The 15,763-nt window shown below is 33.3% G+C and overlaps 2 protein-coding genes across 17 annotated transcripts in view; one reads left to right on the forward strand and one right to left on the reverse strand.

The window, feature by feature from the left end:
* Positions 1–704: 704 nt before the first annotated feature.
* Positions 705–14,591, reverse strand: LOC148913842 (uncharacterized). Of its 12 annotated transcripts, none has more exons than XM_089025892.1 (9): positions 7,453–7,721; positions 6,021–6,079; positions 5,135–5,274; positions 4,698–4,745; positions 3,988–4,029; positions 3,103–3,168; positions 2,318–2,344; positions 2,031–2,114; positions 705–1,487 (listed from the first exon to the last, which is right to left on the reverse strand). In XM_089025892.1, exons 2-9 carry the CDS (start codon positions 6,058–6,060, stop codon positions 1,239–1,241), a joined length of 696 nt encoding a protein of 231 aa, XP_088882018.1. In that variant the 5' UTR covers positions 6,061–6,079; positions 7,453–7,721; the 3' UTR covers positions 705–1,238. The 12 variants fall into 12 exon arrangements, with proteins under 12 accessions (XP_088882018.1, XP_088882021.1, XP_088882023.1 ...); XM_089025895.1 differs by having other exon boundaries at positions 5,135–5,244; positions 7,453–7,634; XM_089025897.1 differs by having other exon boundaries at positions 5,135–5,208; positions 7,453–7,604.
* LOC148913843 (uncharacterized) overlaps positions 8,133–15,763 on the forward strand; it is a 39,494-nt gene continuing 31,863 nt past the window's right edge. The window contains exons 1-3 of one of the 5 annotated variants that reach the window (XM_089025882.1): positions 8,205–8,259; positions 12,257–12,373; positions 12,499–12,652. In XM_089025882.1, coding sequence (XP_088882008.1) covers positions 12,610–12,652 — 43 coding nt within the window. In that variant the 5' untranslated portion in view covers positions 8,205–8,259; positions 12,257–12,373; positions 12,499–12,609. Of the gene's footprint in view, positions 8,260–12,256; positions 12,374–12,404; positions 12,653–15,763 lie in introns of those variants that run through there. The other 4 variants (XM_089025880.1, XM_089025879.1, XM_089025881.1 and 1 more) reach the window with 4 other exon arrangements.

Genomic DNA, 15,763 nt, shown 5'->3' on the forward strand with positions numbered 1-15,763 from the left:
TGCTAGTCATCATCAGGCGCGTATCACTGGAAAAATCAATTAATTTCCATACTATGGAAATAATCTGTAAATACACTGTAAATCATCATTTACATACTAAATGTACTTTTACATACTATTTTTTAACTGTAAATTGTTTGTAAATTACTGTGATATTGTTTGTAATTTCTTTCATATTGTTTGTAAATTACTGTGATATTGTTTGTAAATTTCTTTCATATTGTTTGTAAATTTCTGTCATATTGTTTGTAAATTTCTTTCATATTGTTTGTAAATTTCTTTCACATTGTTTGTAAATTTCTTTCATCTTGTTTGTAAATTGTTTGTAAATTACTGTGATATTGTTTGTAATTTTGTCACATTGTTTGTAAATTTCTGTCATATTGTTTGTAAATTACTGTGATATTGTTTGTAAATTTCTTTCATATTGTTTGTAAATCTAAGTCATATTGTTTGTAAATTTCTTTCATATTGTTTATAAATTGTTTGTAAATAGAGTGCATGCAGTTCATACAGAATCCTTTGTTTCCTATTGTTTGATTATCACTATTTAGTACTAAAAATTGTTAAGTACTTGTTTCACGGGTTTAGTGCGAGCACTCTAACTGTGACATTTTTTGTAAATATAATTTTTATGATATTATTCGTGAATTTATGTGATGTTCTTTGAAATCTAAAGTTACAAGTAACAGAACAGTGCTTGGTTGCTAGTAAAAAAATGTACTTTATTGCAATTAAATTAACATTTATTAATGCATACAAGAATATATTGCTAAATACATTGACTGCATACACATATATAAATACAATATTGTTGTCCAGAGATAAAAAACATTTTAACATGAGAAATTTGAAAAAATATCTTAAATAATTTTATGATGTTTCCATTCGACAGTATTATTATTGGTGATGTTCAAAATGGTCTAGATCATAGCTGTACAAGTGACATGTACATATAGCTGATGTTCAAATATCTTTTCCATTAATATTCGCAGAAGACTCAGACCTCAGAAGAAAGCATTTAATTTGTGGATTTTTTCATTTGCGCAGATATGAATTTCATGTGCTATTTATGTCAACCTTTTTTCAGAAAATTGTCATCGCACAACAATCATAAAAAAATATGTTTCAGAGCATTCAATTGACCCAAAAATTGCTGTCATTCTACAATCTACCAAGGGATGCACATGGAAAAACTGGTAAAAAAGCAGCAATAAAATAAAATTGTGAACTCAGACTCAGATATCTGTGATCATGGATTTAAGGTTACTATAAGTAAAACCTTCATCGTCATTTTTTCTTCTTCTTATTTCTTCTTCGTATAAAAACTCCCCAAGAAGTTCACACAAATGGTTCTTCTTGGAGAGTTTTGTGAAGGGGACATTGTTGTTTAAGCAAGCTTGCTTCAAAACCTTCATTTGCACATCTTGCAATTTTGGTATTCCCAAGAAGAACAGAGCAACAATTGTTGCCTCTGATTTGGTAAGCTGAAATAAACAAAAGGAAACAGTAAGTATCTCCAATACATCAGAACAACAATAATATGTTACATGCAATGCATGGGTGCCCATATACAATATTGTTGATAAAATTTTTTGTAAGTAATGCGTATGTAGAGATATATATTACATACACATGTCTAATCGTTGTTACCCTTGGGCTTCACCAGAAAGCTAGAAGATCAAATCAAATGTTGTTGAAGTACATAATAAAAAAATTTTAAATAAATAAATCCACTTTATTTACATCTCAATGTATTTAGCTCTTGAAGAGCTAATTTGGGGAGACAAATTAGAAACCGTAATATAAACATAATATTGTTAAAAATCCCAACTGGCTAGGAGACAAACCAGTTGGCTCACTATTTAAAAAGCATGGCAGAGAAATTGTATTTTGTCCAAACAGGGACCCAATTAACAAATACAATGTCATCTAGTGGCCAGAGTGGGAATCGAACCTTGGACCGCAGGGCTGTGAAACCAATGCTCTGACCACTCAACTATATGCTGACTAAATAAATATTATCTTACCAGGCCAATTTTCCACATTTCCAACTTGTTTTCCTTTATCCTTTGCTCTCTTCTTTCGAAGTAGTCACTTTGCCCATCATGTTGCTGTAATAAAAATGAAAATATCAAACATTCACAACATAATTGAAAATCGTTGATGTAAAAAAAAAAAAAAAATTAAATTAAAAGAATATTGCAACTGATTAATTAACATTTTATACAAAATTAATCATTGTTTATCGCCTTATATAAAGATTCACAGATTAAAATATTCCAATTTCTTTGTAATTTGAATTTGAATTTGATACCTCATTATTCTCTACTTGACATGTTTCCTACGAGAAATAAAATGGTCTGTTCATAATCATATTCATATATAGTAAAAAGCAATCTTGAAGCTATAAGGACAGACGTGTGCATCCAATCATATGGCCACCTTTTTATTTTTTCAAATAATATAATTTATGATTTTCAATATAGTAGCATAGTAATGAATACTCAAATAATAATAATGACGATGATGATAATAACAATGGGTCTTTACTCAATCAATAAACAAAATATTGAAGGTTACAACAATAGTAAGAAAATCATATAAAATCTATAAAATCTATGAAGATCTAAAAACCTATAGTAATAATTACAGCAAATATTTACGATAAAAGTTAAGTTAACAAAAAACTAAAATAGGTACTAAATCTAAGACTGCATGTACTGCTAAATTATATTTAAAAAGTAGTCTATTTACGAAACTATTTTGAATTTAAATCTTTTGGTATTTACTAAGGGCATTTGAGATGTTTTTGTTCAAAGCCTGCTTGATGTTTTTTTATAGAGAAAACAGTGGATGGTGCCTAATTACATTACTACAATATGTAAATCTAGTTATAGAGCCTTCGAATTCTATGATAGCTTTTCTAAGAGTTCTAAATAATAATATTTAAGATTGCATTTTATCTGAATTTTTGAGGAAAAATTTAGTGCTTGTATTAATTTCGTAAAAAAACTCTGTAGAGGTGGCTAAAGTTGGACACCCATAGCAGTAATACAACAAAGAAAGTTGTTAAATTTTATAAAAGATACAGGTACTTACAATTTCAAGAGCAGCTTTTTTGTTGCTTGGTCCCTCTTCTTCATGATCAGTTGTTTGCTTTAAGCCCTACATGTATATGAGATATATTGGGAGCATAAATGTATGTTGTTATTATTAATATTATTATTATTATTAAATAATAATTATTAATTATATTATCAATAATAATACTAATAAGTATAGGCAATAGGATTATATACATGCTGTCCTGTTTGAAAATAATTGGATGAAAAAAATTCAGAGGACTGACAAGATTGGAAGAGGCTGATAGGCTGAGTCCAATATTTGGCAGTTCAAGGATTTTTTTAATTCAATTATTTCCAAATTGGACAGACATGTAATACTATTGCAGATTAATTATATCATCGTTTTTTAACGCTAAAAAGGTCTTCAAAAAGAAGATCCCAATTTAACAACTTCCACCATTTGGAAAAAAAATCGAAAAAAAGTAAACAAAGGCCGGCCGGTCGTAAGCAGATGTCGCGTTGATTGGCTCAAAGTCAATTTCTATTGTTTCCCCTGAGATTTGATTGGCAGATACAAAAAATGCGAATGGAAGCCATCCAGATTAATCTTTAATTTGGACAGGAAAGAAATTTGAAAATTGAAAATAATACAATAGTTGCTATGGGATTATAAAGTGATGATACAATTATAATAATAATAAAAATAATAAAAATAAAAATAATTATTTTTATTTTTATACTTATTATTATGAATATTACAATAATATTTAAAAACATATTATTAAAATAACGATAATAATAATAATGATAATAATAAATTATGTAGGTTAACACAAAACAAAGGCAGGGGGCTGTGCATATGTTGGTTGATTACATAGGGAAGACAATATTTTCAAGGATACTGAACCAATAAACTTACGTTAAGATTTCTTTTCTTCAGGGTATCCTGAGCTGACACCACCTTTAAAGACAAAATGTAATGTTTATAGTTGAATATTATGATTACAAAATCCTAGATCTAGTACTACTGATATCCTCATCTTAACTGCCCCTTACTTTAGAATTACTTAAGATGTAATTAATGAAAAATAGATCAGACTAATTTTTGCCATAATCTTAGCCTTTAAATTACATCTAAGTATAATTGGTAAATCTTCACCTGATTTTTTCACTAGAGTTTATCATTATTCGTATTTTTTTGCTATATGTAATTTAATTTTTCGTTAGGGTGCATTTAATTTGGAGCCAATCTCTGTTGTGCTTACCCTTTCCAATATAGCTTTGGAAATTAGATAATTGTCATGGATAAAGTTATGTAAATAAACAAATAAATATTAATTTGTTTATTGATATCATTTATGAAAATGCTCGATTACAAGGGCTTGTAATACACGTATGTAATGTGGCTTTGAATAAATAAATTGAAAAGAAATTTTCTTTATATAGACAATGGAAAAATATACCTAATAGTCACTGAATGTTTAAGGTTATAATGTACATTCACAGGCTGTTTTGCAATAATTGTACATAATTCAAAAATCAACAGATGGGTCATTTTTTAGAAAACATATATTGATCTATATATCATTTTAAAAGGTTATATCTATGACAGACTACAATGTTGCACACCTTGGTTTTTCCACTAGATGTACCCCTAGTTTTGCTGTGGTAATTGTTCTATAAAAAAAATAATAAGATAAGCAGATTGCATGTACATCTTGTATTAAGTCTGCACTCGTCCAGATGCACAGATGGCTTAAAAATGTGGTGCGAAAAAAGACAATTTGATTTGAGTATATGACTTTTTATCGTTTTTCTTTAATGCGCAGAAAAGTTAAATAAGGCAATTATTTTATATAAAAATAAAATCAAAATAATTATTAGTTACTTTTTTCTGTGCAGCATGGGAACTGAAAGGAAGCTCATTGTTTGAAATAACCATGATTGTCATATTATAATGTGTACATCTGTACTCTGACAACATAAAACTCTGGACCAATCAAAGTATACATAGTAATGATACCCCAACCACTCTAAAGTATTTAATATACAAAACATTTTCTTACTTTGCCTTTGTAAGCACTTGGCTTTCTGGCATGGGATAACTTGTTCCCAATGAAAGCTTTTGCCCGCTTTCTGTCTAAGGTGACAACACCATGACCATGTACAATCAATACTGAAAGTATCGTATCAGGGTTTAGGTGCACTTTAAATATTGATGATAAGTTATGAAAAGAACAAGAGTATTTGTTGTTGTTTTTATGATTTTGAAGTTTTAAGACCTCTAAACAAAGTTTTGTAATATATGCACTTCGCTTTTCGACTTCCATTCCCTGATTCATCTCAGTTCTTCTTGCAAAGAATTGGCAACAATCTCTTTCATAGTAAGCTATTTAATAATTCTAATAATTCCGAAGGTCGTGGGTTCGAATCCCAGCGAGGTCGGAAATTAATTTTTCCGAATTTAATTCCAAGGGCTTTTGCCCGGAATAACCTCGTTCCCAAGCACTACAACTTACCTATATTATCTTCTACTATTTTCATTAGTGCCACGCGGTCCACATACTCTAATAATGCTAAGGGTATATATAGTGACATGGAATTCCAATGGGAACAGGGGGGATAAACAAATAAGGAGTTCCTTGGCCAGGGGCCTTTAGCCGTTTTGAATTTCCAAAAGCTAGGGGGTAAGAAAATCGGTGTCGCCCATGGTATAGGTATGGATATTTTCTGGAACTACCCAATGAGCAAATTTTCAGTAAAATCTGATACGTTTTGTGACAAACAGAAATACATGTGCTTCAGGAAATATGGGACTAAGCCAGACCTTAGCAAACTTAAGCTCTCAAAAATGTCTATTCATTTTTTGAAGCTAGGTGAACAAGTAAATTTTCTTTGGCAGCAGCCTTAAAAAAATGTGAAATCCCTTAAATGAAAAAAGTTCCTACTTACCACTACTGTTTGTAGTTTCATTAATTTGTTGTCCTGCCATGTTATCCTGCTCTCAGCCTCTAGATATGGAGAAAAAGTTATAATTGTAAACTTACTTCATTTCTAGTTGCCTATTCCTGTGGTTTTCATATCTATGCAGACAGCGAATTTTAAACATCGATGTGCAAAGAAGTGTTTTCAGCTATTATTTCAAAAACCCCATTCACAAATATGTGAATGACCAATTCCTAGCCAATGCTAAGATTTAAAGATTATGACCTTCATTTTAGTAGTTTCAAAACAAACTCAAATTTAAATTTCAAATAATAAATGAAATCTTCCAGCCATGATACAAACACATGAAGGAATACTGAACTGAATAGGTTAATAAATTTATACAAGGCAAAAGTGGTATAAGCATGTTGGTAAGCTCATACTTAAGCTGTGCCTTGATTTATTCTCATTCCACATATAGCTGCTAGTGAGATCAAATATGCGGGAAGTAGGGGTGTTATAGCAGCCAGTATTTAATTCCTTGCCTTTCACCAACGCAACCTGAGTTTGAGCCTTGCCTTTCACCAACGCAACCTGAGTTTGAGCCTTGCCTTGCTTGGTTTTGTAGAGAGCAAAGATATTTGTAAGAACTCTCCTGTGCTTTGAGGGCTTATCTCTGGGTCCTCCAGTTTTTGTCCCTCCATAAAAATCAACTTCTAAACTCCAATTCCTGCTTTACCTGTGTTACCCTCCTAACCAGAAAGGTTTGGTTTTACACAGGTAGTTCATTTGCATGTGATTCTGGCTCATGGGCTCAGTGTTATACCAGGACTTCATCCATAAATTCCCTCCAAAGACAATATATGCCGGAATGATAACGTAAAAATAGTATGAATAGCAGATTTAAGTTTATAATGTCTACATCAGTCATGGGAGTTCTTATCATATAGTATTGACACAAAATTCATAAAATGTTGAATGAAAGCTATCAAACTATTGTATTGGTCCACGTTGAGTACTCAGCACTTCGATTCCAATATGAATTAGACCCACTTTCGATTGTAAATATAAGAACTAGAAAATCGTTTCTGATAAGCTTCAATTGAAAAAAAAATGATGCTGTAGACAAAAGATCGAGATTATAAAGCATAAACACAATAGCAAGACAATCGCAACCCGGGACGATCCTTCCCCTTGTTTAGGAGGCCTACCATATTAAATATAAAATCTAAATACAATCTGAATTTCAGATAATGCTTCAACTAAGTAAACCACTTGGAGTTTTAGTTGTTTTTTTCCATAATCTAAAGCGAATATATCGAACAGGCTAGCTTAACCTAGCGAGGATTTCACACCTCCATCTTGATCAGAGTGAAAGGCGTAACGAAAAGGAACATTAACTTAGGTTACGCTCAAGATTATGTCTATAATAATCACAGATAAAGACACAATACATTACCTGGTAATTATTCTTGAGAGTGCTTCGAGGTTTACATTATTTTCAAGAGTTGTGACTAGCCGCCTACTTTCTCTGGTAAGTGTAGCGTGGTTAACGAGTCCGTAGTCTTGCCAGCCTGGGTCCCCAGGGGAGATGACGATACGAAGACACGATCACCATGCAATATCATTGGTAGATACTAGAACGCATCTTATTGGCCAGTAGATCAGAAGACATCTCTGCCATCGAGGATACAACCACCACCACTGTCTGGTTACACGCTACAACTGCCACGAACTTTTGGTTCCCAGTCTTAACCGTGTGTAGACTCAATAAATCATATGATATGATTGGCCCCATGTACAGCGTGACGTCAGAGGTCATGTCTGGACAAGACTACCACGGTACAGACGACCTACTTTATTTCTGCATAGTCCCCTTTTCTTCACTCGCCCGTAGAGGAGTTAAGGTGACTGCCTACTTTTGGAAATTTATTTAAGCTTTTCTTAAAACTTCGATTTTCCGAATTGAAATTTAATGCTGATTCCAAATCTGGAAAGAAAAATAGGGTGTCCCGAGCTCGTTTTCGAGATAATCAGCATTTAATGGGAGCCTACGCACGAGCTTTTGGAGTAAAAATTGCGCCACCAGAAGTGATTAGAAAAAAAATGCGCGCGCACATCGTGGGCTCAAATCGAACGTTCAAAAGTAGGCAGCTGTAGGCAGCCACCTAAAAGAAGACTCTGCTCGCAGGTTAAGGCATGGCGTTGAGACTTCAGTACCTTTCCATCTGCTTGCTTTTAACCTTATTCGAAATCGTTCAACCAGGTAAAGAATGTCTTTAATTTTCAATATTTTTTTGTCCAAATGATCTGCAAAACGAATAGTTTTAGTTGATTGACTGATACGTTATAAACGATCGAGTGCTAGGAAACTTCAGTTAATCGTGCGTGAAAAATGCGTGTTTTTTTCCCAAAAAGCAAATTCAGTCCTCTTTAACTTCTTGTATGAAACCATTTAATCAGTAACTAGACATTATGGCAAGAAAATTGCCCGTAATCGTAAATGCCGTAGTACCTTGGGAAATTTTTTTATACTTAAGGTGGCTGCCTACTTTTGAACGTTCGAATTGAGCCCACGATGAGCGCGCGCTCAAAAACCGCTGAAAAATCTACAAGATTTTATTGAAGAACCATACGCGTTTTGAGCTTCTACAGGGCAAAACCCTCAAATCTTGCACGGGACTCTATATTTTTTGATAGCTCATTCGAAAAAACTCCTAAAAATCTAAGTTATATCAACATTTTAGGAAAAGTTTAAATCAGGAACGCGTGAAAAAATAGATTTTTGTTCGACTTTATGAGATTTTTTAAAAGCACCGAAACTACAAAATATGACAAATCAATGTATCTCTCTGTCTTTTTGTCGAAAATATCCATGTACTATTGTAGAATGATTGACTAGCCTTCATTCATGCAATCATATAGTCTGCAAATAATTATTATCTTATTCATCTTAATTTTTTTCTAATCACTTCCGGTGGCGCAATTTCTACTCCAAAAGCTCGTGCGTAGGCTTCCATTAAATGCTGATTATCTCGAAAACGAGCTCGTGACACCCTATTTTTCTATCCAGATTTGGAATCAGCATTGAATTTCAATTCGGAAAATCGAAGTTTTAAAAAAAGCTTAAATCAATTTTCAAAAGTAGGCAGTCATCTTAAAGGGACTCTGAGGTGCCAGACAGACCATAGCTTAAAATGTACATCAAACCTTGTTGATTTTGAAAATCGAAATGAAAATTCCATGAAATGCATTTTTTGGGGTGATATCGTCCGTCAAAGTTGCGAAATGACTTAAGCTGGGCGCCCTGTGGAATATCGTGGATTTGATGGCTTGGGATGAATGTGGTCTGATGACGTCAGATAGTGGAACTTGTTGGATAGCTGGAGTTGAATCATACAAATTTTGCTATTGAAGTATGGCTGTTCCTTATCAATTTGAGTCGGAAATTGCTTGAGGAGAAGATTATAATACACCCGATGAAAGTGTGAGCGAGGAAAGTGAGCTAGAAGAAGTGGCGAAGTGTCTGGCACCTCAGAGTCCCTTTAATCGCTACTTAATCTCTACTTAACTCGTATACTATAATGCTACTTTTTGTAGCTTTAATATGTATTTAATAATGGTATTTGATGTGCACTTAACCTTCGTTTAACCTGTATTTGTTTTGAACTGGTTAACTGCTACTTTAGTGGTATAGGGTGAAACATGGAGTGGACCCATGTTTGAACCATTATATTTCTTATAACTATTGGTCATTATATACATTAGTCTTTTTTTTTTAATCACTTGTAAGGTTTTTATTTTGCTGCCATATGGCCGCGTTCAAATCAATTTATAGATAAGTGAAATTGTCATGGAACGACTTCTAAATCAAGCTTCGAATGAGCGCAAATCAAAGTAACATTTTCAAATGAAAGGCTATGCTATGTTGAGGGGTTTTCTTTTTTGTCTTTTTTTTTTCCTATGACATTCAACATTGTAAAGGCCGATTTAGACGGTATGACTTTCGCCTACAACTACTGTATAGAACACGCTCGTGCCATCCTACAACTCGAGTCGTAGCGTTTAAATCAAGCATACAACACGCCCACGACAGACGCGAGCGTGTTGCATACAATAGTTGCAGGCAAAAATCGTACCGTCAAAACTGGCCTTAACAGAAGAGCGCAGTAAGAATCGAATGTATGCCCAGACTGACTGTTTGCCGGCATTGTATGTATGAGAACCTGTGAAAATCCTGTGAAAAACCTGTGAAATTACAGGTAACATCAAAATGACCTGTGAAAAAACCTGTGAATTTTACACGGCCGATTTCATGTCGATTCTTGGAAAAATCTTAATTTTTGAAACTTGTGAAAAACCTGTGAACATTTTAAACCTGTGTGGGAAAAACCTGTGAATTTTATTTTCTGTGGAGAAACCTGTGAAAAACTTGTGAATTTGGGCATGATAAAAACTCATTGAAACAGAAACCTGTGAAAAACCTGTGAACATTTTAAACCTGTGTGGGAAAAACCTGTGAATTTTATTTTCTGTGGAGAAGCCTGTGAAAAACCTGTGAATTTCAGCATGATAAAAACTTGTTGAAACAGAAACCTGTGAAAAACCTTTGAATTTGGGCATGATAAAAACTCGTTGAAACAGAAACCTGTGAAAAAACTGTGAATTGGGGCATGATAAAAACTCATTGAAACAGAAACCTGTGAAAAACCTGTGAATTGGGGCATGATAAAAACTCATTGAAACAGAAACCTGTGAAAAACCTGTGAATTTGGGCATGATAAAAACTCATTGAAACAGAAACCTGTGAAAAACCCGTGAATTTCTGCATGATAAAAACTCATTGAAACAGAAACCTGTGAATTTGGGCATGATAAAAACTCGTTGAAACAGAAACCTGTGAAAAACCTGTGAATTTGGGCATGATAAAAACTCGTTGAAATGGAAACCTGTGAAAAACCTGTGAATTTCAGCAAGATAAAAACTCGTTGAAACAGATATACCTGTGAAAAACCTGTGAATTTCGGATGATAAAAACTCGTTGAAACAGAAACCTGTGAAAAATCTGTGAAAACAGCTGAAATGCCTTTATATAATTCTAATTTTCCTCAACATATTTTGAAGGCATATGATCATACTTATGACACTAATGAACAGCTACAGTAAATTTAACTTGACATTATAAAAGTTACTTTATAAAAAATCCTAAAAAGATCTCATATAGGATGCACGATCCTGCTTACAATCCTACTTAAGGATAACAGTAGCATTTTCCACAGAGTGGCTCTTCATCCACTGAATTCCAATTGGAATTTAAAAGTTGATTTTTGGAATGGAAATTTTGGCTGATGCTACTAAAAGAGGATAAAGACTTTGTTGTCTCTATCCAGTGTTAATATTTCATGATGGACTGAATTGAACATCAAATGGAATATATAATTCAAATACAATTTTGACTTTTTAAGACTTACAGGTGTAATAACACTCTGCAGATATGGGGTGGGTTGCTTCAATTCCAACGATACCGCTTATATATCCCAATAATTTCCGGGTTTGCAATTCATCACAACTACGAGTAAAACATTTATTAGCAATAATGATAATACATTTTTATAAAATTGAATAAATTAACCGAAGAATGCATGGCATTTATCAGATGGTGCTGTCTGCCAGAAACTTATTCTCCTGTTCCTGAAATCCTCCAAGTGAAATCTAATGCTCAAACATTTTGTATTTGTTTTATTATTATTTTTAATCATAATGTGCTTAGCTGATGTCTTTCTGCTTCAGTGTCGAAAAAAAACTTTTGAAAGAAAAACTTTTAAAACTTTTACTAGTAAGTTTCATTTGGATAAAGCCTTGATAATTTTTTGAATTTTAGAAAATGGACATAACACATTGAAAGCTTAACTATAAAATTAAATTAATACCTTATTTTGGCTGACTTTTTGATTTTTCCCCTTCTTTTGCAAGAAAAAACAACCACAACTTTCAGCGCCATTTTAAATGTGCTGGCTCGCTTTATTAGTCAGCGGACTTTTTCTTGGTCACATGACGAAAACACGATCATTCTTTGGCTGTTAGCATTAGAAAGCAAAAAGGCGGGAAATCAAAAGTTTTTTCGCTCATTTTTGCAAAGAAACCTTCCTTGGTTGATTTGTGATGAAGAAAAAACTATTTGTTAGAATATAAAATAGCCTTCAAAGCGTTTAAAACAAAAGATCTTAATTTTTTGAGATGAAAGCAAATATGTTTACTCATAGTAATGCCTCTGCTGAAGTAAAAACGAAGACATCAAATGAAAAAACCCTGAGTATTTTGCCAAGAATTAAAAATGAAGGTTCAAGTTGTATTCAAGCAAGCAGTATTATTCAGTGGAGGTAGGTTTTTTAAATTTAAAAGCTATTTAAATATTGAGTTCTATAGATATATGCTGTTATGTTTTGGCAAGTTGTAAAAAATGCAGCATTTGAATCTGAACTATAGCATTTTTCTCTTTTTACAGCCTCAAAAAGCTGATGAAATCACCACAGGACTTGAAAACTACAGACTGTGCTTCCCCTTTTTGCTGGTTAGCTCTGTTTTAGCTTATAAAAGAGCTGGATCTCAGATAGTGATGACTACTTATGAGCTCTGGTCTATATGGCTCTTGCCAACTGGTCAGTAAAATTAATTCTTAAGCGAAAAAAGAGGATAAGCCTATCTAGTTATAGGTAAATAACCATTTCTAGAATGCGTGTATTGTTTTCAGGATAGTTATTGAAGGATTTCAAAAGAAATTTATAAAAAGAATGACAATAAAAAATGTTGAAAAGTTTAACTTTTATTAGATCATGGTCAATGTCAGACTTGAGATCATAGCTCAGTATTAAAATTGCAAAATCCCAGTAGTGACCTCTTTGTAGCTTATGGACTCAAATTTTGCTATCTTATAACACTTAATACATAACTGATACATAACTGACAAAGATGGAAAAACAGAAAGGCTTTTTTTGTAAATTGACAATCAAAATTTAGTATTACTACATGTAGGTGCCATTTATACATATTTCGCGGGGATTTGCTGCTTCTGTTAATGAGCTCTTGACTTAATGGTTTTGAAGTAGGATTTTACAGGTTTTCTCAAAACTTCCAATGTAAGCTTTTCACAGGTTTTTCACAGATTTTGAGTGTCCATATTTACAGTATAATAGGTTTTTTTCCTTATTAAAAAAACCTGTGAATATAATTTTCACAGGGTATTTTTGTACAGGTTTTCTGTCTAGAAATGTTTTGCAAAAAACCTGCAAAAATTATATTCACAGGTTTTTCACAGCATTTTGAACCTGTGAAAGTGTCCCTTTTCACAGGTTTTTGACCAATTCAAACCTGTGGAAAAAAACCTGTGAAAAAACCTGTGAATTCTTTTCACAGGTTTTTCACAGGTTTCGAAACCTGTGAAAGTGTACGTTTTCACAGGATTTTAGGTTGTGAAAACCTGTGAAAAAATTTCACAGGTTAAATTTTCACAGGTTTTTCAAAGAATAGTTCAAGAGTCCAGGGTCCAAGAGTCCAGTCCATGTTTTACCCTATGCCTCGTTTAACCTGTATTTGTTTTAATCGCTACTTAATCTCTACTTAACTCGTATAATTTAAGGCATAGGGTAAAACATGGGTCCAAATAATAGTCCAAGGGTCCAGGGTCCAAGAGTCCAGTCCATGTTTTACCCTATGCCGAACATCTTTGAGGATAACAACACTTTTTATTCATGATTAACTTTTAAGTTCAACACTTAACCTACCCTTAGCATTTTCTGATTCTCTTTGTATTCTTGTTGCCTTGTTCTCTCTTTCTTATTTTCTTTGCTGTTTCATATGTAGATGGGATGGCTCTGTAAAAATATCAATATCATAACAGTAATAAAATAGATTAATTAAAGAAATTAATTATTGGCAGAAATTAGAAATTAACTTCTAGAGTATTCAAGTGTTGGCAAGCAGCTTATATAGCCCTCTTTGTCAAATGCACAACCAATTCATCCCGGGTCAATAGCTAGTTTATACTGGATAGAAAACAGTCAAATTAAATTAAATGCCTACATTTTCTAGAAGTACTGTTGAAGTACATTTGGTAAATCGTATTTTGTAGTTTTTTAAAGACATTTGACCATATTGTTTACGATAAACATTTGCCTGTTGGGCTAGTGTAAACTCATGTAAAACATCGAGGCAAGAATAAACTTCGGCATATTATTAAACTTATCCCTCACATTAAAACTAACTCGGCATTTCAACAACATATTATTAGGTTTATCGTACTGAATAAGTCAGAAAATACAACTTACCAAACGATATTTGCGCCTTTATGAGCTTCGACTGTAGATCGATGAACAACAACTTGCAATACGAAGCGAGTATTTGGCTCTTTCGCGGCCTTTACTTATTCCGATACGAGTTTATCTTGGTTAAGGCATCCAACATCTTCCACGCATCATTAACCAACCATAAAAAGCCATTTTAGCACAACAGAAAGGAATAAACCAAGCAAACCTTTGCCGTTTATATTTCTACTTCAACGGTTTAGTAAAAATGACCGCCAACCTTTCAAATCTTGTCACGTGTTGAAATACAGAGTTTTCATTGGTCGTAACACAGGTAGCCCAAGCTTGGTTTCTGTGGTGTCCTGTTATAAGGAAATGTATGGAGATTCATCCAAAATTTCAATAAAATCATTGAAACGAGAAATAAAGCCTCGAAATTTTACCCGATCATTGAGAAATAGCACTTCTTTCGCTCTGCGTGGTTATTTTTTGAATTTAGCCCATTTTAAGATTTTTTTCCCAACCAGTAAGAAATAAGAGAAGGTTGGAGACTCGAGGCCCAAAAGCGAACCATCACGGGTCTTTGAAACCTCGTACGTCTTCGAATTTTCTTTCCAGCGCCAAATTTTAGTCTTGACCCTTCTCTCACATCCCTATAGAACCCAGAAAGTCGCATTAGAGGTTAGTCTTCGCCTCTTTAAGCCATGAAATTTGCCTGTATTCACATACTACCTCGCTTGTTCTGACCCGTACTTGGAGCTCACTGTACACCAGTTCAACGGATTTCTTTCGGCAATCGACCCGAGGTCACGCCGGAAGTCTATCGTAAATGCGGGTTGGATTTGGATATAGTCTCTCTTCGAAATTATGGTGACTGTGTTTTTTAACGGCCTAAGATACAAAAGTATTTAACTTATAATTTATAACTTTATAATCTTTCTTCGAAATTATGGTGAGTGTATTTTTTAACGGACTAAGATACAAAAGTATTTCTTCGGGCGTGACCTCGGGTCGGTTGCCGAAAGAAATCCGTTGGCTATTTCTCAATGATCGGGTAAAATTTCGAGGCTTTATTTCACGTTTCAATGATTTTATTGAAATTTTTGATGAATCTCCATACATTTCCTTATAACAGGACACCACAGAAACCAAGCTTGGGCTACCTGTGGTCGTAATTGCTTTTGCTCACAGGAAGCCCACACAACCTTTAAATACCGTATTATTAAATCTGAGAGCGAGGTTTCACTGCGATATCGTGCATTTTAAAATAATTTTTATATATCTACCGTAGGTACCTATATGTAAATCACTTGATAAAAATAGTATTTTAATTTCTTTATCTGTAAAAACATCCAAACTTTATTTTGAAGAGATAACTAGCTAAAAACTAGTGAAAGCTGCGTCGGTGTTCCTAATGTAGGTTAAAAACGCTGATGAAAACGCAACAAATAGGTGTTATTCAGGGGCGGA

Source organism: Actinia tenebrosa, unplaced genomic scaffold (genome assembly GCF_029948245.1).
Source record: "Actinia tenebrosa isolate PJP-AT-01 unplaced genomic scaffold, QUT_ActTen_1.0 PGA_scaffold0__85_contigs__length_37466705, whole genome shotgun sequence".
In the NCBI taxonomy this organism is placed as follows: Eukaryota; Metazoa; Cnidaria; class Anthozoa; order Actiniaria; family Actiniidae; genus Actinia; species Actinia tenebrosa.

Excerpts from the sequence above, each read along its gene's own strand:
- LOC148913842 (XM_089025889.1), bottom strand. The coding sequence starts at position 5,410 with ATGAATCAGGGAATGGAAGTCGAAAAGCGAAGTGCATATATTACAAAA. Across the intron at positions 4,746-5,134 it reads CAAGTGCTTACAAAGGCAAA|AACAATTACCACAGCAAAAC; the intron begins GTAAGAAAATGT and ends TTTTTTTTATAG. Across the intron at positions 1,488-2,030 it reads AAATGTGGAAAATTGGCCTG|CTTACCAAATCAGAGGCAAC; the intron begins GTAAGATAATAT and ends TGTTTATTTCAG.